Genomic DNA, 23610 nt, shown 5'->3' on the forward strand with positions numbered 1-23610 from the left:
TGTGTGCTTTTACCTATACTATTGTTCTTTCCGTTACTGGGCAATTTTTGGCTCAGCCGTATTTTCTTGTTTGTGTCTGTCTTATTTGCTAACAGGTAATTCGGGAAATCGGGGAGATCAGTGATGAGAGTAAAATGAAGCTCAAGAATAAGGACTTGATTAAATTTTCTTTTATTTAAGAATTTAATAAATTTGACTTAGAATTTCTTTCAGTGTTTTTAACTCTTTTGGTTGCCATGGGATTCTTTTCATTTCATATAAATGGTTTTTGTTTGGTCTATGATATCTGTAATAGTGACACGTCAGCCTGCTCCGGGTTGGGGTGTTACAGTTATGGTATCAGAGCTCAGGCTCTTTCCTGTAGAAAACTTATACAATAAATAATTAATCATGTGAGTTAATGGGTAGACGTCGGGTTAGGATTCCTCTTTTCGTTCTCCGCGTATTCCGTAAATCTTTATCTTTCAGCTCATACGCTACCTTACTTCCAGATGCCTCCTAGAAGACGTGTGAATCGCCAAAACGAGAATGATGCTGGAAACGACCCTCCTCTTGCGACCCTTGTTACTAACGCCGTCAATGCAGCTATTGCGGAAATAGTCCCTAACATCATACAACAGTTGCAGCAAAATAATGCCGGTGGCAACAATGCCGGTGGGAACAACGCCGGTGGCAACAACGCTGGAGGCAACAATCCCCCTGTTGGTATTCATGTCTGGCTTGAGCGTTTTCAAAAGCAAAAGCCAAAATCCTTTAGTACTGCTAGTTCTCCAGTAGAAGCTGAAAACTGGATCGCGCACATCGAGAAACTGTTTGAAGTGCTGGGTGTTGAAGATGTGTTTAAGGTTCGGTTAGCTACTTACAAGCTCGAAGATGACGCTCACAGATGGTGGAAGACACTGAAAGCTGCACGTGGTGGAGACAATTATGCTGCTACACTTCCTTGGAATGAATTCCGTACTTTGTTTTACCAACAGTATTTCACTGATGCTGATCGCAGTGAATATTTGAGAGAATATTCTTCAATTATTCAGGCTAATGATGAGCCCATCGTTGAGTTTTAAAATCGTTTCAGTCGATTGGTTAGTTTTCTTGGCCCAACTGTAGGCACGCAAGAACAACAGACCAACCATTTCAAGTGGGCCATTTGTGACCGAGATAGGAAGTTTATCTTGAACCTCCGTTTTAATGACATAAATGAGATAGTTGATGCGGTTAAGAACCTTGATAATGATAAGAAACACCGCCAGAAGTCTTTTGATGAAAGCCGTAAGCGGCCAAGAGAAAATAATCAGGGTCAATCTTCTGCTCAGGTTGGAACCGAACAGTCCCTTGTACCCCGAGACCGTAGACAGCGTACTGATGGGAATTTCAACAATCAGCCACGAAATGGGGGAAATCAAAATCAGAATCATAGGACCGCACAGAATAATATGCAACAACATCATAACCCCACCAGAGCTCAACCACTTAATCAACAAAACCGAAATACTCCTCTGTGTGGCACGTGTGGGAAACGTCATGGAGGTGCTTGTCGTCGAGCTGAAGGTCGTTGTTTTAGATGCGGAGATGCAGGACACATGATCAGAGACTGCCCTCAGCGGGACCCTAGAGCTAATAATGGAGAAAACGCTAGACCTGCGCAAAAAGATTAGTTCTGGGGAAATTGAAGCCATGAACCGTTTTGATTATCCGTATTTGTTTTCGTTTTAGTACCCCGTATTTCAGTTTATTTGGGTTTGATTTCGTGCGAATTTGGATTTTGTTAAGTTTCACACTCTGTTTATCTGTCATGTTAGAAGACTCTTATGTTTGGTATGTTTGAAGTTTAGCATATTTGGGTCGTGTTTCGTATCATTTATGTCAAGATTTTGACATCATTTTTTTTTTTTAGTATATCAACACGTCATTTTTTTTTTATATAAGTTTAGTCTTTAAGATGTGTAATGGAAGGACCGTTAGGACACACTCGTAAGGTAAATTGATGATTATGGTCGCGAACGAAACCATGAATTTACAGGTATGTATGTGTGCTACTAAAATCCATTTTGCAGCTTAATGTTCCTCTAATATTTAGATACGACATTGTCTTAAGTTTTCGCTATTATCTGCTAGTGTTACGTGTCTTTTATTATATATTTATTTATTTTTATATCAGTGTAGAAATGCATGTTAATATTCAAAATATGTTTTTGAAAATTTACGTTTTAAGTCTTGATTTTTTTTTAGTATTCCATTAGTTATCACTTTTTATTTCCACTTATAAGTCACATGTTTCAGTTATCTGTCATTCGTTTTGGTTATTAGTTACACAATTTAGTCATAGGCTTTAGCTCATCAAAATTTATTTATTTTAGTTATTAGTTATCCACTATGTTATATGTAATTCTGTGTTCAAATGAAATTTTTGATTTCCGTTTATAAGAACTAGTATTATCCGATACAAGTTTTAGGTTACCCATAGTTTCGTTCAATATCATCATGGCAACGAGTCAGCTATTTCAGTTTGGATGGTTTTGATTTCATATGAATTCTGTTTTATATGTCCTAATATTTGTTTCCAAGACTTTGCAATTGTCATGTATGAATTTATGAAAGTTTAAAGTTTGTTTCGTTTCCGTGATATCCGAAAGTAGGTGTCACCGTCTTACAATTTCGAGGACGAAATTTTTTTTTTAGGGGAGTATAATTATAATAACCCGAACTTTGATATTGGATAATAAATATATATATATATATATATATATATATATATATATATATATATATATATATATGTATATATATATGATAATAATAAACATAATGGATGGGTTCAAACTCAAGACTAACCACATGTGCATTATTTTAAATTTCCATTTATCATCAAGTTGGCTTCTTCAAATTCAAACTTTCGGATATATCTGAGATGATTGATTCGTTTCTTTTTAAGCACCCTAACTCTATCAACATCAAAAAAAAAAAAAAAAACCTCGACATCTGCTCTCACACCTTGCCTATCTCTCTCCGCGTGACCCGACTCCGCTGTTGCTACACATTGGCAGCCGGCGACACCGCTGCCGCCAACCCTCACAACCGACAGTATGCCATCACTTCCCTCCTTGCAAACCTAGTGTTTCTATTCGCGACACGGTTCAAATTCCGACGATTTCGCCACCATCATCACTCAACGTGTACCGCCACTGTCGTCTTAACCTGCGGTTTCGTCCCGACTCCGACAGCCTAACACCGTTTGAGCCCTCGCTTTCGAACGCAACTGTTTAAAGAAACCGATACAGTCATCATCGTTTAACGCAACGCGCATCACCTTCGTTGTCTCCGTTTTCGTTCTTTCAGTCCGACCATTGAGGTAATGTATCTTAGCCTATTTGGTGAACAATTGTTTGATTACGTATTTCTCGTCCCGACGGCTAATAAATAGATAATATATGTTGAATTGGGTTGCCACAGACTCACGGTTATGAAGGTTAAATGAGAACCTCATGTTTTAATATGTATAAATGAATTTTATTTTGCATGATAATCAGAGAATTTTTATTATTTTGGTTTATTATCTAAATTATATAATAACTTATTATAAATAGTTTTACCTTTATAAATAATAACTTATTTATCTCACATAGAGTTTTGAGTAACCTAATTGTTTATAAGTTAACTAACTAAATCTACTTGGTATCTTTATTAGTTTTATGGAACAAAAATGTCATCATTATTTTATTAGTATTATGAAAAGTAATTGTGGTCACTAAATGGTTTACGTGGAAGTCATAACTCAACAAAAGTTATTTAATGAAATATCTATTAGTATATATATAAAAGTTTCAACATTAAAGTCTTGTCGTCGGAAGGTCAATAACTCAACATGTCGCATAAGTAAGTTTAGTTTCGTCAAAGTTAATTGATCCATAAATAAACCATAGGTCCTCATAATTGTTGGAGACAAGCCAATTTATTTACTTTTGCTTAGCAACTAAGGTACGGATTCTGTTTCTTGTTACTTCGTAGTACGGATTCTGTTTTTGTTTCCTCTTAGTATTATATTTTATTTTGTTACTTTGTAGTACGGAATCTGTTTTCGTGTACTCTTAGTATTATATATTCCGTTACTTCGTAGTGCGGATTTTGTTTTCGCTTACTCATAGTATTGGTTCTAGTCCATTTTATATTCGATGTCCGTCACTTCGTAGTGCGGATTTTTGTTATCTAGTTCGGTTTATTCGTATGATATGGTTATATTAATTTTATAGCATGCAATAGGTTATATATATTTTGAATTCATTATTGCATGTTCCTGTTTAGATATCTTTTAGTTATACGACTTTAGTTCAGTACTCTGTTACCCGAGCATTTCTGACTTGTCGTTGGGGCGTCAACGACATGGCACTTATCGTGACAGTGCGTAATCAAAGTTCACGGCGTCTCTGAAAGTACTCATGTAGTACCTTGGCCACTTAGAGGCGTATAGATCGATCTTAGCTCCGACTCCTGACTCCTGACATGGCACTTATCGTGACAGTGCGTAATCAAAGTTCACGGCGTCTCTGAAAGTACTCATGTAGTACCTTGGCCACTTAGAGGCGTATAGATCGATCTTAGCTCCGACTCCTGACTCCTGACTCCTGACTTCTGTTTGAGATGGAACAATGTGTGCACGCCACCCACACCGTCTCCTTGGTGCATGGACTAGCTAGCTGTGTACCCCTCTGTTTAGGCTCTGGGTGCTTCCGTATTACACGACCTTTTTATTTTAACATCATCGTCGTGTATTTTAGTAATTATATTTTGTTTCGCTATATTTCTGGTCTGTTTTGATACGTGTATACGCATTTGGTTAAATTTGAGTATATTCAGATTACGTCCCGATCGTGTATCGGATTATGTTTCGCATTTAATTATAGTTCGGTCTAAAACGTGGTTTTATATCCGCAATAGTTTCAGTTCTATTTCAGTATGTGTTTTGTCTTATGTGTGCTTTTACCTATACTATTGTTCTTTCCGTTACTGGGCAATTTTTGGCTCAGCCGTATTTTCTTGTTTGTGTCTGTCTTATTTGCTAACAGGTAATTCGGGAAATCGGGGAGATCAGTGATGAGAGTAAAATGAAGCTCAAGAATAAGGACTTGATTAAATTTTCTTTTATTTAAGAATTTAATAAATTTGACTTAGAATTTCTTTCAGTGTTTTTAACTCTTTTGGTTGCCATGGGATTCTTTTCATTTCATATAAATGGTTTTTGTTTGGTCTATGATATCTGTAATAGTGACACGTCAGCCTGCTCCGGGTTGGGGTGTTACATATATAATAAAAAAACCATTGAAATAGTCAAATAGTACTAACCTAACTCTATGTATTTGACTATTACACATAATCATGTAGTTAACTTCACCTACAATTATTCTTGATCTTGTTTCAGCTCGCTGAAATACTATATTTTAGATCCTTAATTGATAGTTATGTCTTTTCATTAAATTCTTTATTCACAAAATCACTACAAATCCACCAACGCGTTTCATGTTATGTGGTGGAGGGGTTATTCAGATAAAATATTATTGTGTATGTGCATATATACACACATGCATGTGTGTATGTATGTATTGGGGCAAGTTTTCCAGCCAACATGGGAAGGCAATCGGAAGCCGCAACAAACCATTTCCCTCCAAGAATCACCCACCCTTGCCACCATCACCACGCTCTCTCCCTCGGCAACCCGAATGGTGGTTTCACTTGCAACGCTTGTGCGAATCACGGGGATGGCTTTGCATACAGCTGCAAAGAATGCAGTGTGAACATCCATGCAGCCTGTGCTACGTTGCCGCTGTCGGTATCTCACTCGAGCCACTTTCACCAGCTCAGCCTTGTGTTTTTGTCGCCGTATGGGACCGGTGGGTTTCGTTGTGATGTCTGTGGTGTGACTGACGGGAGCAAGTGTTGGTTGTACCGGTGTGGTTCGTGTGGATTTGATGCTCATTTGGCGTGTGCGACATCTAAGGTTGTTAACTGTTACAGTTATTATTACTAGGCTATTGACCCGTGTACGACACGGGTGGAAATATATAAATCATGTAACAAATACACATAATTTTAAATGACAAGATAGTTTATGATATATATTTGTTGTGACATAAATATGATATATGGTTGTTAATAATACAAGTACCAAAATAAATGAATATTAAGCATAGTTTTCAACCAAAATAGCATTCAATTTACAATGCTTAGAAACATAAGTAAAACTTCAACAAAAAAAATTCATAAACTACTAAACACTTCCTTATAAACCACATTTGTACTTTTGTAGTGTTATTTGTAACTTTACATTCTTTATCTAATATAAGCATTTTAGCATTGTCTTTGCTCTTCACTCGTGATAAAACTACATATAGTTGACTATGTGTAAACACCGGTTCTCGCAGGTATATGCCAATTCTTGCTAGTGACTGCCCTTGACTTTTGTTAATGGTCATTGCAAAACAAACTGCAACCGGATCTTTTCTTCGTTTCAATTTGATTGGAAGTTTCTTATCTGAAGGGATTAAACCACTACGAGTTATATAAGTGCGATAACCAATATTAGTACCTGAAATAACCTTTACTTCGATAAAACGTATGTCCAAGTTAATTACTTGTAACCTAGTACCATTGCACAAACCTTTCTTCGAATTAATGTTCGTAATAACATTATTGGGACACCTACTTTTAGAATCAATCTATGGTTAGACATTCCTGACATTTTTAAACCATTTAGGAAATCTGGTGAGTGTAATGTTGGATCAAAACCAAGCCCAACACTATCAGAATTGAGGTATTCAACTTTTTTTCCGAAAAAAAACGATAAAAATCTACCATTAATGCCTTGGACAACCTCATTTAAAGGTTCAAGTATGGCTCATTCTTGAAAGTATCTAATATCATTAAAATTGTCCACTAATGATGGATATACAAAATCAATCAAATCAGAAATCGGATTAGATGAATCACCAATCAAAAGATCATCTGGTATATGTATAATGTCTTAGCTGTCATTTTGACCTCCAAGTTTTCCTTCACCAAGTTCTAACAGCCATTCTGCAAATCTTCTGGTAGCTTCATTATCTGACGATTGACACCCGACAACTAACCTCATCTTTTTTTTAACCTAAACACCTTGCATTTGGACCAAATGTGAGATGAACTAAGTGAAGCATTAACAATGTCACTCCATGATCCATTTTGTACCACTGATAATATTTGTCCAAAATCACCCCAAAAAACAATACCCCCCCCCTAAAAAAAAGATCTTCACAACTATTACAGTTACCATCTTTTAAAACATATTTTAAAGTCCCATTCAAGGCTTCAAAAGAATGTTTATGTGTCATAGGAGCCTCTTTCCATATAATCAGATATGTTTCTTCATTAAGTTGCAAATATCTGGATTTCTTGTTATTGAACATCTAGAATCTAATAACAAAACAAAATACATATAAACATATGAAATCCTATTAACGTGTAAAAATTGAAATATTAACATGTTGGAAATGATACCGAGTGGTTGTCTTGCCGTTGACACTGCACGTTTCAAAAAACTCTTTGTTATGTAGCGTTAAAGGGTATACAAAAAATATTAAATTGACTAACCGTTTGAATTGCTTCTCTAATCAGAAGATGATGATTCAATAATATTTCGCTTCTTTGATTTTGAAAACATCTGTAATATAATATAATAAGGTTATCATATGAAAAATATGAACAACTTAAAAATGTAGACAATTGTATTGATATAACGAAGGATTTTATTCCACAAAAAACCAACATACCTTTGTATACTCCAAACAAAGAATATTGTTTAACTTAAAACGGCATGAAGAATTAGAAAAACTTTCATCAAAAAAATAGTAAGCCACCAAAATTGACTATTGACATCTTGTGTGTAAAAAAATTTTATGTTGAATGGAGATCAAAAAAATGTGTAGGTTAAATACTATTTAAGTTTTCATAGGTAACTTATGGTTGGCAACTTTATGACAAACCTATGTTATGAAAAGACAAAGCTAATTCTTTGGCATAAATAATGTTTTACATTAACAAAAAATTCGACCAATTTAACTAATTAAATGGGATAGCTGGTTTTGCTACTCTGTCGCCATAATTTGATTCATAAAGTTCGTTTGATTCAGTCAAAATATTGACTAAGTTCATGGGTAATTGGTTAGACTAAATCTGAAAAAAAAGTGATTATCATTAATACACAAATTCTACATCTTTAACTAATTAGTTACCAAAAAACGTGTTTCAAATATTTAACTAACAAATTAATTATAAAAAGATGAGCCTCTAATTTAGGTTAATAAATTGTTTAACGGTTTTTGAATTTGAAATTCTAAGATTCATGATAATAAATAAAGATATTTAGGAAAATATAATTATGACTTTCTATTATAAAATCATCTCAAAATAAACATGGTAAGATCTTAACAAAACAAATCATCTACCAAAACTGAGTTATGTAATAAAGATGTTAAAAACATAATTTATAACGTAAGTATTGAACGTGCAAATATAAGATATAAGATAAAGAAAAGGTTTTTATGTTGGTGAAGCTTACGAATTATAGTGCAGTAAAATACATTAAATTATGTCAAATTATATATATATTGCGATTTATGGTAACTCCCTATATATTTAAAACAACCAATATTGTGAAAGAAAAATGTGTTGACAAAAAATGTATACATCTTGGTATTTAAATATTAAGAATATACAAAAAGTTTATTGGTAGACATTTGATAACCGAAACCATATATTGATTTAATAAATTTATGTTTTCTAAACGTTATTTGAGTTTTATAAAAACGGAATTACATTTGTTAATACAAATAGCACAATCTTTCCATAAACGGAAAAATTATTATGAGAGTCGGAATTATAATTGGAAGAAAAATACTTAAGCCAAAATATAAGTCTTCAATTTAAATGATTAGAAGACGAATATTAAAATGTTGAACCCGCCAAAAATTTATGTATAATAATAGAAGCATCAAATTCGGGTAATTTTGAGGTATACTTGTTTCGTTTAATAAAGTTTGTTAATTGAAATTAAAATTTTATTGGGAAGATATATATATATATATATATATATATATATATATATATATATATATTGGAAACTAAATGAAATGTTTGACTTTGTAATATAAAATCAAAACATAATAATACTATATAACGTCACACACATAATTTAAGATAAATATACCATGTAAATGACTTTGTAATAAATATGTAATTTTTGACTTTGTGATATAAAATCAACCCTATATGATCTTTAATAAAACATATCATCTACCAAAAAAAAGTTTCGTAACAAATACGCTGAACATATAATTTATAATGTAAGTATTAAAACATCATAAAATATATTGTACCATATAAAACATAGTCAAAACTTTAAATGTAAATAAGAATCAAGATGCAATAAAATACATTACCTTATTAAAAAGTAAATATAATTGGATTTATTGTAAGTTATAAATTAAAATGGGCGGTTTAAATAACAAAATGATAAAATGTATACAATATAGTTTCTTCAAACATAGAAACCCCATATTTAATTTACAACAGGTTTTTAGTAGTTATTAACTTTTTACATTTAATATAAATTAAGATATTAACCTAATTTGATGGTTATAACACATGTCATGATTTCCAAACATAAATCATAGTACACAAACACCAAAATCCAAAAATTCCAAGCATTTGATGATTTACAAATAAACAGTTGGTCTTCCTGTAACAGACATGTTTCATAAACTTACCTATCATTACTTACCTATGTAAGATAAAATATTATTTAATCTACATAGTTTGTTGATACAATTGATTTTATTTTTGATATGATTTAGTTAAGCTATATAATGTATATAATTATTTGAATTATAAGTATAAAAAAATTGCAAAAATTAAAAAAATTATCAAGTTATAAGATATAAATTGTAAAAATCAAAAAATAATTTGAATTAATAGTCAAAACAAAGTTTGATAATATAAAAATGCATTAATTTACATGAATTGTGTAAGTTACATAAATAAATTTGTCATCTTTATTAGTCTTTAGTATTTTGGGAACATTGACTAATAAAAAATAATAGATATTAAGTAAAAACATAAACACATATATGTGTATTATTTTAAAATGTAAAGTCTGATAATATTAGAAACTATAAAAAAATTTTAAATTTCGTTGACACTGGTGATTTAATTGCTTATGATATTAAATTTAAATTAAAAATATGAAAACATATTAAATAGAATTTGACCAATAATGATAAACCGTTATTGAAAGAACAATAATTTAAACCGTTATTGACAATTACAATGTTATTACGTCATAAGCACATGTTTAAATAGCCTCTATAAAAAAAGTTTACAAAATTTGAAAAAGTGTTTTACTATCTAAATACACGTATAAAAACATAAAATTTTAGGGTTTTCCAAAAATCGGAACGGGTAAGGTTTCGGGTTCAAAAATTGACGAATGTCACCATTTATAAAATCATACAATAAGAAAATGAATTATCATTTATCAATTTTATCAATAGGATGTCTTTTATAATTTAATATAGAATTATTTTAATAGTAAGAAATTTTAAGATTATAAGTTATTTATGGAAAATCCAATAATATAATTAATAGAAATTAATACAAATGGGTTGTTTAATATTTTATTTTATTTTAGAATTATTTTAGAATTATTTTATTGTCAAGAAAAATAGAGAAGTGGTTGATATAAATGGAAAGATTAGGAATAGACCAATAGAAAGAGGGCATGTGGACACAAACTCTATTGTTTTAATATATATATATAGATTTGATTTATCATTTATTCGGTAATGTTATTGACGTTTTATTTTATAGTTTTATTATTTTTAAGAGAAAATTTCCAAACTAGCTATTTTTAACTCACTTTTTTCGGTTTTAGCCCAATACATAACATAACAAATTCCAGAAATAGCCAAACTAATCTGGCGGAAACCGTTTCTGATCCGACAAAATAATGAGCCTATCAGGACGCGCCACGAAACATACTATTCCATCGGATCCAACGGTTTTCCTTTTTGTCCAACATATTTAATGAAACAAACCGACGTATTAATAAACAGTCGGATATGACGGTTCAGTTCATGCTTTCGTCGAACAGATTGTTTAATTCCTCTGACGAACCCTAGATTTTTCAGTTCGCGGGTTTTTGATTTTGAGTTTTAGAGTGAAATTGAACAATATGTTTGTGTTCTCCTCGAAAAACTTAGCGATTTAAACTATTTATTTGCTTGATTTTGTTAATTATGGATGTTTATGGTTTGAGAGGTAGAAGATAAAGGATTCCGTCAGACCCACTAAAATTCAATCGAATCCATTAATAAGTTGACATATAGCGCAATTTTAAAGGTTCAAAAATTTCGTCGGACGGTGTTAAAATTCCTTCGGATCCGACAGAAAAAATTGACTATTTTGAAGATATTTGTAAACCTAGCTATTTTTGGAAACAAATGGGTTAAAAATGACTAGTTTGAAAATTTTCTCATTTATTTTTTTTGTAATTTCAAATATGATTTTCAGTTATTCAATACACATAAAATATTCTTAGCTGATTGCTTTTTTGTCTTTCATTTCAATTATCTTGAAAGCCACAAGTGGTCACCGGGGTTCCTAGTAGGAGTCACCAAGAGATGTTGTTCTTGAATCAAATAAATAATCAAAGAAACCAAATTCTCCAAGCAATGATGATGGGATATGGCGGTTGTAATGCGAATAATTGGTTTATGCAACCAATGTTGGGTGGTGGTAACACGAATAACCAAATCTTGCAAGCGCTCATGGGTGGTGGCGGTGGTGGTGTGAGTAATCAGTTGCTTCAAGCATTCATGGGAGGCGGTGGCGGCAGTGGTGGAGACTTGATACAATCATTACTCAATGGATCTAATGGTGGACTTGGAGGGTTGGATTTAAGTTCGGTTCTTGGAAATGTTGGTGATTTGGGTGGATTAATGGGGGCTGGATTGGGGGGTTTTGGATTTTAAATTGGAAGTGTTCATCTTTGTTCTATGTTGTTTAAGCAATTGTTAAAAATAAATGTCAATGTCGTTCATGAGTGTAACCTCATCTTTTTTCTTCTTTTGTTCTTTTCTTATTTTGTGTATATGATACCTCTAGTTAATGGCAAATTGCCTTTTATTAAGAGGAAAGATTTGTAATGATCAAGATGTCAACTAAAGATATTGTTAAGATCAAACATTGTGTTGTCGACAAGTTTTGATGTTTTCATCATCATCATCATCATCATCATCATCGTCGTACTCAGTATATCCCACCAATAGCAAAGCTATGGTAGGGTCTGAGGAGGGTAAGATGTAGGCAGCCTTACCTCTACCCCATAGGGATAGAGAGGCTGCTTCCGGTGAGACCCCCGGCTCGATAGTAGTTTTGCATCAAGCCTTGGACATAAGGCACATAGCACTCAATCATCGGGACACCGGCTGATCGGTGCATGTACCCTTATCTTTCAGCTATCAACGCCACTACATGATGCCTGATTAACCGTCCGTCACTTTTAACGTTATTTTCACGAGATTAGTAAAATAACGTCAAAATTAGTGCAATTTCACTTTTGCCCACCCGAGGGTTCACAAGTTTTGATGTTTTCTAAATTGTTAAATTTTAATTTTATTATTATTATTATTATTATTATTATTATTATTATTATTATTATCAAACAACATTAATATCTGACTATTTTACTAATTGAGTTTTGTTTCTTTTCTATTCATGTATTGGGCTTGCTTATGGACTCGTTATGAGTTACATGGGTGGACAAGGATGACCCTAAAATAATATCTCCAATGCGGAATTCTAATCGAAGCTTCTACGATTAAATCACAGATTCTAAAGTACTTTCCAAAGTCAAGTTGCCCAAATTTGTTTATGTAACTCCTTAAGGAGGGAAAACTTGTAACATCCTACTTTCGATAAAAAATAAAAAAAATAAATTTTGTTATTTTATAGTGTGTTGTTTATCGGTTTAGATAAATAAATAATAGAATGTGGGCTTGGACTTCAAAAGATGGGATTTGAGATGGAATGGACCTTAGGTCCATGGGTTTAAGGGAGTATAAATACCCCTTAAACCCTAAACATTTCCATTTTTATTCATCTCTACAACATATCCTACACCATTAAAAACACACACACACAAACACTATCCTTCAACCCGAGCCAAGATCCAAAGGTAAAAACCCGAACCCGTTGGTGCAAGATCATGGTGACAAACCTAAACAACATCAAGACTAGACCGTGTTCGTATAACGACTCATTTAAGGTACGTTTATATCGAGAACCTGTTCATATAGGTTCGAAATCGTTTAGAAATCATAGATATGTTTGAGTCTTGTGAAAACAAATCTAATGAAACAAAACTTACTGAAATTGATTAACATTTGATAGGTTAATTGATAACCTAAAAGACCCGTGATATAGATGCATAAATCGCACCTTATAAACACGAATATTTGGATGAATGGATGATTGGGGTTTGTAAGCGAGGTGATTCCGAGTTCATTGATACCTAAATCATGATGTTTCGTGAAGGATCGAAGGTTTAATTGTAGATCTGATAAATGTTGACTGCGTATTGTTCATAACGATTTTGACTTTGACCCTTGAGTCAAAGTCTGGATAAGAACCGAGATGATTCGTTATGACTGATCAATTCGCTACGCGGTCATAACGAATGGGACTCATTCGTGTGATTTGATAACGAATGAACCTTTAATTCGTTACCTACCCATTCGTTATATTAAGATAACGAATCATGTCACGTCAAGATAACGAATTAGGCTAGCGAACTAGGATAACGAACCAGGTGATTCGTTACTTGCCAATTCGTTATGATAAGATAACGTACCAGATGATGAATCAAGTCATGATAAGATAACAAATTAGATAGCGAATCAGGCTTAATTCGTTATAGAGAACGAGTTAGCGAATTAAATAATAATTTAAATTCTAATGAAAAATGTGTTAAGAGAGTTAATGGAAATAAAATTTTTTCAAGCTGACCTGGCAGCTCGACCCCAGCCAGGGCTCTGCCCCTTGGACCCTGCTAGGGGCTGCCGCCCCTAGAACCCCTCTGCCAGGGACGCTGCCCCCGGACCCTTGTTCGTTGAGGGTTATCACTAAACCACAAATATGATATGGATAGGATATATATATTGATACGAATAATTAATGTACAGTCAGCCGAGCTCAGTTAAAGAAAGGAATAACAATAAACGGAGAACGAAATAGAATTCAGGTGAGTTTCTAGCCCCATTTCCTTGTTATTTTTTCGGGGATGTGTACATACTCGATGTGATAATTAATACACTTACCTTAAGTGGTAATTGTATGCCATGTATGATTTATATGTTAATTATGTATATCTTGAATGTGAACGAAATCTTGTCGGTACGTGAACAATCTTCGGAAATTGCACGTAAGGACAAGGGAGGTATGTATATAATAGATGGATGTGTATGATAGATATATGTACAACATCTGAATATGTATGAATGAGTAAAGAATGTATATGTATGTTACGGGTATGTAAAGACAGATTGTACGAAGATGAGGAAGTAAGGGATCAGACCCTAATAATATCTGAGATAGAAAAGTAAAGAGGGATCAGACCCTACTAATATCTGAGATAGACAAAAAAGGGATCAGACCCTAATAATATCTGAGATAGACAAAAAAAAGAGGGATCAGATCCTAATAATATCTGAAATAGAAAATGAAGGGATCAGACCCTAATCTTATTTGAGATAGAAAGGACAATAAATATATAGTATGAAAGTAATAAAGTATGTACGTAAGTATGAAGTTATGTAATGAAAGTAAAATAGTAAAGTAATTATTATGCATCTTCGAATGCATAATTGAAGGTAAGTGTACGTATGGTATGATATGTGATTAACTAGAACTCACTCAGCGTAGCTGACTTTTAGTATCCACGCAGGTAAGTAGGATGAAACAGATGGTTTGAGCGGAGACACATGGCGGAAGAATAAGAGTCTGGCATCTGAAGACGCAAGTTGTTTAATGTTTTAATGTTGAAAGACGAGAATGTTTTAAGACAAGTTATGAATTATTATGTAATGTTTATGAAAGTTTTATATTCCGCGTAAAGTTTTAATTAACTATGATATTTAGAACTGTGTTTATGAGTAAATCCAACACCGAAAGTAGGGCACCGGTAACGGGGCCTTACATGTGTTGACAAATTCTATTTTATGCAATGTTACAGGTTTGAATTTAGGTTGACTTGAGGACTTGAAGGAAAACGAAATCAAGACTATTAGGATATTAGCAAAACGAACAATATATTATTTGCTATGATTGAATTCGGTTATTGTATGAACATGCTATGTGACTTTTTATGATTTTATGATTTTATGAATTTAAATGAGTTGATTCAATATTGTCACCTTAATAGTGTCTTGTGTTCTTGGGCAATCCGTTGCACCCCGGCATGTTCCGCCGTCTTTGGTTGGGGTGTGACAGATTGGTATCAGAGCCATGACTATAGGATATGTGGTTAGACGTAACGACCTAGTATAGTTTATGCTTTAGGCTTCTTATACGTGTTGCCTAAACGTGTTTACCCTACTCGATTGTTCATTGCACTTATTTATGTATATACTTATTTATTTCATCAAATCGTAAATATACACATACACACACTCTCATAATAATCTAAGGTATCCTTACCTTACCGCAAAACATTAGTTTTTATTGTTTTTTATGGATCACGAGCTTAACTTGGATTACGTTGTTTCAAATCTCCTTAAAGATTGTTTCATATGAGACAACCACTTTAAGTTGTCGAATGCAAGCGTTCCGGTTGTCTCCTTATATTTTGATGTTAAGATATAAAAGCCACGGTAATACGTGGACCAGTGCTTTAACATCTCATTGTATCTCAAATTTTATTGGTTGTTATTATCGTGATTTGAGTCGTAAACATGAAAGACGCGGTGATACGTGCACATGTTCAAATCCACATTTTATCTCATTTTTATTTAAGATTTATCATCGGGACGTCAAGTCATGGTGGTTCATGCATGATTTTCCGCCTTTAAATCTTAAGACATTATTTCCAAGTTTCAAGGATTTAAATAAATTTTTCTCTATTTTTTCATATCAATCCTCAATCACAAAATTCTCATTTATATAATTTTATTTGTCTGTTATGATTAATTCTCATATGTTATGATTTCACATGGTAAAGTTTCTATACAAATTTTCTCATTTTGATTTCACGCCACAATGTTATTACAAAATTTCATTTATTGTCATCTCTTCGATATAAGTTAAAAGTATTTTGAACTATTCATAATGATTTTTAATATGTCATCCTTGTTCATTAAGACTATTTATAAACAAAATTCTCATCATATGAATTTCATCATATTAAAAATGTTTTATGATAAATTTTACCTTGTTGTGAATTATTGGATGACTGTTGTAAATTATTGATGGATGACACATTTGTCAAACATTTGGCCACAAAAACACTCCAAATTAAATTCAATAGTTGAGATTGTCCCCTGTAGATTACTTTTGTGTAGTATAAATACTACTACGATGAAAATGAAAGATCATCCTTGCAACAACAGAACTTGAATAAGTTCCTATCTTTATCCTTCTTAAAAATAATAGTTAAATTATAACACGTTATCAGCACGAACCGCTTATATCTTAATCAATAAAGGTAATAGTCACAAAGGTAATAGTCACAAAGGTATCCACATAAGCATCATAAACACTTCTTTAATTATGTACATTGAAAAAATATATATGAATATACGTATACAAAGTAATAACAATTATGTGTATAAACATTGTTATTAAAATTTGATAACTATTCTAACTTTTCATTATGCATCAAATTTTTAACTTTCATCACAACTAACTTTTATTTATACATGCACACTAATATTTCATTTAGAAGTTAGAATTATTTATACTAACAATTATATTCTTATTATTGTGCATACTAATTATATATTTTATGAAATACACTATTTAATATCTTATTTATTATCTTACTTTAAAATAATTAATATTATATACACACACACACGCAAACACACATACAAACGGTATATATATATGCACACTAATATTTCATTTAGAAGTTAGATTCATTTATACTAACAATTCTATTCTTATTATTGTGCATACTAATTATATATTTTATGAAATAAATTTCATTCAATATCTTATTTATTATCTTACTTTAAAATAATTAATATTATATATACACACACACGCACACACACATACAAACGGTAATATTACCGTTATAAAACGGTAATATAACCGTTGTAAAACAGTTATAAATTTTCACTATAGATAACCAATTATCAACTCTATTTCATTTACAACAAACATTCTTCTTCTTAAGTTTATCCAAGATAAAGCTTTTAAAATGATTCACCCGGTTTTGGTGTTGGTCACTATAATGCTTATACTACTTCTCATTCTAATTTTTAATCTTCCATCTGAAGATTTCGGCATTTTCTTTTTCTTTTATATGTTTATAGCTCTACCAATGTATTGTATCTCATTGTTGATTGATATATATGGATTCTAATATTTATCTTATTATTTGCTCTATTAAGTTTAGCAACAAAATGTCAAATATCTCAAAACTTGAATTCCCTGCACTCAACATTTCTGGAGAAAACTATATGTCTTAGACAGCAAATGTCAAAAGACATTTGAAATTAATGGATGTGTTAGACACAATCCAAGAAGACAATAATTTCTCTGAACAGGATAATGCAAAAGCTGATGTTTTCATCCATAAACATATTGATGAATTACTACAACATGAATATTTTAATTCCATTAGGGGTAGATGGTCGTCCCAACTTCCACCTAAGTCTATCACACAAGCGCGAGCATATCTTCCAACGTTTGAATCGTCATTTCGCTTTGCCCATCGGTTTTAGGATGATAAGCGGTGCTAAGGTTTAACTTTGTGCCTATCGCTTGTTGGAAACTTTTCCAGAAATAAGACGTGAATCAGCTGTCTCGATCAGAAATAATAGACAACGATACTCCATGCAAACCAACGATGTTGTTCACATAGATACGCGTTAATCTATTCATTGAGTAAGATTCATTGATTGGTATGAAGTGAGCAGATTTTGTTAATCTATCGACGATAACCCAAATGACATTATGTTAACGAGTTGTTTTTGTGAGTTTCGTGATGAAGTCCATTGTTATTAACTCTCATTTCCAAATGGGAAGTTTGGGTTGCTGAAGCAATCCCGAGGGCTTTTGGTGTTCAGCCTTGACTTTCAAACATGCCAAACATTTTGCAACATGCAAAGCGATGTCTTTTTTCATTCCATTCCACCAGTAGTTCGGCTTTAGGTTTTGGTACATTTTATCACTACCGGGTTGTATCATGTATTTGAACTTGTGAGCTTCGTTCATTATCTTTTCACGCAAGTACCCAACGATCGGTACCCAAATCTGGTTTCCCATTCTAAGTATACCATTGCCACCCTTGACTAGCGAGTCATTGGTGCCATTACGTTTTTCATCGGAGATCTTGTTTTCGTTGATTTCTTGGACTTGAGCGGATTTGATTTGCTCGATCAGATCTACTTGGAGTTCTAATCGTAGAGCTCGAACTCTTTTTGGCTTTTCATGTTCTTTACGACTCAAGGCGTCAGCCACAACGTTGGCTTTACCTTCGTGATAGACGATTTCGCAGTCGTAGTCATTTAAAGTTTCCATCAAGCACCTTTGACGCATGTTGAGCTCTTTTTGTTCAAAGATATGTTTCAAACTCTTGTGATCGGTAAACACGACAAAATTGACTCCATAGAGATAGTGCCTCCATATCTTTAAGGCTAAGATTATAGCGCCTACTCTAGATCGTGAGTTGTGTCGTTCTTTTCATGTACCTTGAGTTGACGAGAGGCGTAAGAGATTACGTTCTTTCGTTGCATTAGTACGCATCCTAAATCAGAATGGGACGCGTCACTAAAGACAACAAAGTCCTCAGTACCTTTTGGCAAGGCCTGAATAGGTGCTTGGGGTGAGTTTTTGTTTAAGTGTATCGACTGCCTCTTGTTGTTTGGTTCCCCATTCATACTTGATGTTCTTGCGGATTAACGAGGTTAGGGGAACGACTATACGAGAGAAGTTTTCGATGAATCTTTGATAATAGCTAGCCAAACCTAAGAAACTTCGGATCTCGGTTGGTGACTTTGGAATCTCCCACTTAGAGATAGCTTCAATCTTTGCGGGATCGACTTGAATTCCTTTCACGTTTATGATGTGTCCAAGGAATTGTACTTCGTGAAGCCAGAATTCGCATTTTGAGAACTTGGCGTACAATCTCTCGGTTCTAAGTAATTCAAGTAAGGTTCGGAGATGAGTTTCATGATCGTCCTTAGACTTAGAGTAAATAAGTGTGTCTTTGATAAATACGATAACAAATTTATCCAAGTAAGGCTTACAAATCCGATTCATCATGTCCATGAATGCGACTGGGGAATTAGTGAGACCAAACGGCATGACCGTGAACTCATAATGTCCATACCTTCTTTGGAAAGCGGTTTTCAGAACGTCTTTGGATTGGACTTTGAGTTGATGATAACCAGAACGCAGATCGATTTTTGAGAAATAGCTTGCGCCTTGAAGTTGGTCGAATAGATCATCGATTCGAGAGAGTGGATATCGGTTCTTGATGGTGACTTTGTTCAACGCTCAGTAGTCGATACACATTCTCATGGATCCATCATTCTTCTTGACTAATAGAATTCCCCCCCCCCCCCCCCCGAAGATGAACTTGGTCGGATGCAGTGGCGAAGCTTGGACACAAATGTCGGGGGGCGGACTCAAAATGTATTATAAAATCATAAACGAGGGGGGGTCGGGCTCAAACTTTTGGCCAAAACCAGGTGAAATTACACTATGTATAAAAAATTTCAGGCGAAAAACAACTAAATTTACACTAATGCGCGAAAAAACAGGGGGGCGGGGCCACCCCTAGCCCTTGATATCCTTCGCCTTTGGTCGGATGAAACCTTTCTCGAGTAGCTCGTCAAGTTGTTTCTTGAGTTCTTTCATTTCGGTTGGGGCTAGACGGTATGTTTAATACTAATAATATAAATGGTAGATTTGTTCACATAATTCAAATCTACCATAATTGGTAATTCCATTATTATGTAACTAAAAAAGACACAATATATCTCGAAAATAACACAATGCTGAACATAATATAACACAATGTTGAGTATTATAACACAATATCAGGGGGGGAAAGACACAATCAATGACGAAACTAAACACAAAACACAATGATAAACAAAAATACACAATGATATTTTTCACTCATCATTGTATCCTATTTTTAGAACTAGAAAGACGAAAACATTTTTGTGTTTTTACTTGTTTCGTTTTTTAATTAGATTTTGATTCTTTTGGGGCTAAAAATCCTCATACTTGTCATTTGTTGAAAAAACATGACCTTATTTAATAATTATTAATTAATATATATAATGGTATGAAAAATAAATAAAAATAACTAAATAATAATACATAGTTTCACACATAAAATTATAAAGAAAATATATATATAATTATAATTATATAAAAATAATAAACGAGCTAAACTTGAGTTTGAGAATTTACACATAAATCGAGCTTGAGGTTTAAAAATAGAACTCAAAATAAACATAGGTCGAGATATGTGTAAGTTATACGAGCTCGACTCTCCTAGAGTAGAATACGAAAAGTGATACGACACCGTATCCAGGAGCTCCTACTGTGAACCATTCATATATCATTCATTCATTCAGTTTTGAGCAAAGTGCAGCAGCAGCATGTGCTTTATCCTCTCCCACCTCTGAATGAATGAATATAAAAGTCCGATGAAATGAAAGTCAGGTCAGATTGCAATATTCATCGCTTTCAATTCTCCAAATTAAACTTAAACTTATTCGCCATGTTAATTTCATGTTTTCGCCCTTATTAATTTATATGAATTCGAATATGATTAGGGATCTGTAAACCCTAGATGACTGATAATAATAATAATAATAATAATAATATGAATAACGATGATGATGATATGTTGATTGATCTCGATTTGAACCAACACCCACCTCCGCCTTTCGGATCATACACCACCACCACTCATAGTCGAATCGAGGACCGCCTTCGCCAGCTCGAAGCCGTTTCCGCTAGGTTTCGACAACGCCAACGCTGGCGCCAGGCTCGAAACAACCCAGAACTCAGTTACACCAACACCATTGATTCACAAAACCCTAACAGTAAACGAGATATTACTCACGTAGCTAAAGCCTTATCCATGGATGTCGATTCCAACAACACGGATAATCATAATAATATTAATAAGGATGAGGAGGAGGATGCCAGTGGCGGTGGTTTTTTCGATTGTAATATATGTTTGGAAATGGCAAGGGATCCGGTTTTGACGTGTTGCGGCCACTTGTTTTGCTGGTGTTGCTTCTACCAGCTGGCGTATGTGGACTCGACTGCGAAAGAGTGTCCTGTTTGTAAAGGGGAAGTCACGGACTCGAGTGTTACGCCTATTTATGGAAACGGGAGGAGTCGGCCGGTTTTGAAGTTGGAGTCTGGGGTTGAGGTTCCGCCGAGACCGCAGGCTCGGCGAGTGGAAAGTGTTAGGCAGCAACGGGTTGTTAGGGGGGTTTCGAGTATTCCTGTAGCGGAAGCGCTTAGAAGGATAAGAAATGGAATCGGGTCGGTTGGGGAAAACAATCTTTCTGGTGCGGAAACTGGAATCGATCCTTCACTTTCGCCATTTCGTCGCCGGCACCGCCACCACCGTTTTCTGAGGCGGAACAATGCACAGCTGATACCAGATAATATTATTGATGTTGAACCCGAGCCCCAAAATGCAGAGATGAGTTAACCGATAGTAATGTAGAGATTGATCTTACTATCCCAGAGTTACACCCGTCTGCTAATTCTAGAAGAAGTAACGTGTCACAGGTTTGAGTTTTAGAAGGTGGGATGACTTGGGAGCTTAGGAGGGACGGTTGAGGTAATGTTTATCGGTTTGTGTTTTTAGAAGTGGGTTCCTGATATTTAAGTTTAGTCGTGTTTTTTTCATCACATTGATGTTTCATACTATTATAGAAGCATGTTTTAGCTGTTGAGTGTGAGTGTTGTTTGTTTTTCTTTAGTTTTGTAATTGAACACATTATATGTTGTAAGTTGTAACATGTTATGGTTTGTTGGTTATACAAAGTGCCCGTGTCAGCTGTCGTCGTGGCCGTTGTTTTACATTTGTTTAGAAACTATTGTATTTAATCTGATACAAAGTATTTTCAAGCTTGAAATTTGTGTGGCCTGAGGTCTTGTAGTATAGTTAGCTTGACCTGTTGACCCCAATGAGCCGACATGTCTGCTTTCGGTTCTCTTCACAGCTCCAGCCAGGGATGTATCCGTGCTGATCTTGGTTGTTGTGCCATACTGTACGTCTGTACTAACCAAAGCTGTCAATATTGACATCGGTTCTCTTGATGTCAATATTGTTCTTTTAGTTTTTTTGTCTGAATTTCTGAATTTGAATAAAAGCATACAAACTGCACAGGTCTGTTGGTACACCAATTTATCGCAATGGAATGAATCGATCTACCAAGACTGCAGGCCCGATGTAGAAAATATCAGAGAACAACAGTAATTAAGAGAATGTCTCTATTCCAGTATCGGAAGCACTTAGAAGAATTTGGATTGGAATCGTTTCTGTAACTGAAACCAATCCGTCATTGGTACATGGCCTAGTGACTTGAAGTTCTCCAGGGTGATACCAGAAAGTGATGCTTCACTTTCTTCCATTTCATTTGCATTGAACAATGCTGATTGCTAAACGGTTGGTTTGAGGATCTTGAAACTTATATGAGTGACACTTAGGGGTGTAAATGAGTGGAGCTACTTGAGATTGGCTTGTGAAAAAGCTCAGCTGAGTCGAGCACGAGCTCGAGCCTAGAAGTAAGCTCGTTTAATAAACGAGCATGTCATTAATATAATTTTATAATATATACTTAACAATTATTAATTAATCTATCTAATGTTACGAAAAAATAACTAAATAATATATATAAAATTATAGCTGAAAAAAATTAATATAAAAATAACTATAAATATATAAAAATTAATTAAGAAATAGTAAATGAGTCGAGGTCGAGCTTGAAAAACTATTCACGAGCCGAGCTCGAGCTTTAGAAATAGAGATTGAGGCGAGCTCGAGCTCAAGGGTTGTGTAAGTTAAACGAGTCGAGCTTGAGCCTAGTCGAGCTTGGGCTCGGCTCGTTTGAATCCCTAGTGACAACCTTTTGAGGCGGACCAATTGTACAAATTTTTTAAAATAATCACCAGGTATCAAAACTCGTCATGTTGCGGCGACATAACGATACTGATTCGGTCCATATCAGTTAGGTTCATTATAGTAGCGATTCTAAACCCAAAAAGTAAATTATTAAACGCCGAGAATAGTATTGCACTAGTATAACTTCTTACAAAACA

The 23610-nt window shown here is 33.9% G+C and overlaps 1 protein-coding gene across 1 annotated transcript; it reads left to right on the top strand.

Moving 5' to 3' along the window:
• The first annotated feature begins 20913 nt into the window (after positions 1 to 20913).
• LOC143613950 (uncharacterized) lies at positions 20914 to 22345 on the top strand. The gene is made up of 2 exons (XM_077087525.1): positions 20914 to 20985; positions 21099 to 22345. Exon 2 carries the CDS (start codon positions 21116 to 21118, stop codon positions 21992 to 21994), a length of 879 nt encoding a protein of 292 aa, XP_076943640.1. The 5' UTR covers positions 20914 to 20985; positions 21099 to 21115; the 3' UTR covers positions 21995 to 22345.
• The last annotated feature ends 1265 nt before the right edge of the window (positions 22346 to 23610 follow it).

Source organism: Bidens hawaiensis, unplaced genomic scaffold (genome assembly GCF_021521415.1).
Source record: "Bidens hawaiensis isolate Kalapana, Puna unplaced genomic scaffold, B.hawaiensis_p1.1 tig00038577_1, whole genome shotgun sequence".
Lineage (NCBI taxonomy): Eukaryota > Viridiplantae > Streptophyta > Magnoliopsida > Asterales > Asteraceae > Bidens > Bidens hawaiensis.

Excerpts from the sequence above, each read along its gene's own strand:
- LOC143613950 (XM_077087525.1), top strand. The coding sequence starts at position 21,116 with ATGACTGATAATAATAATAATAATAATAATAATATGAATAACGATGAT.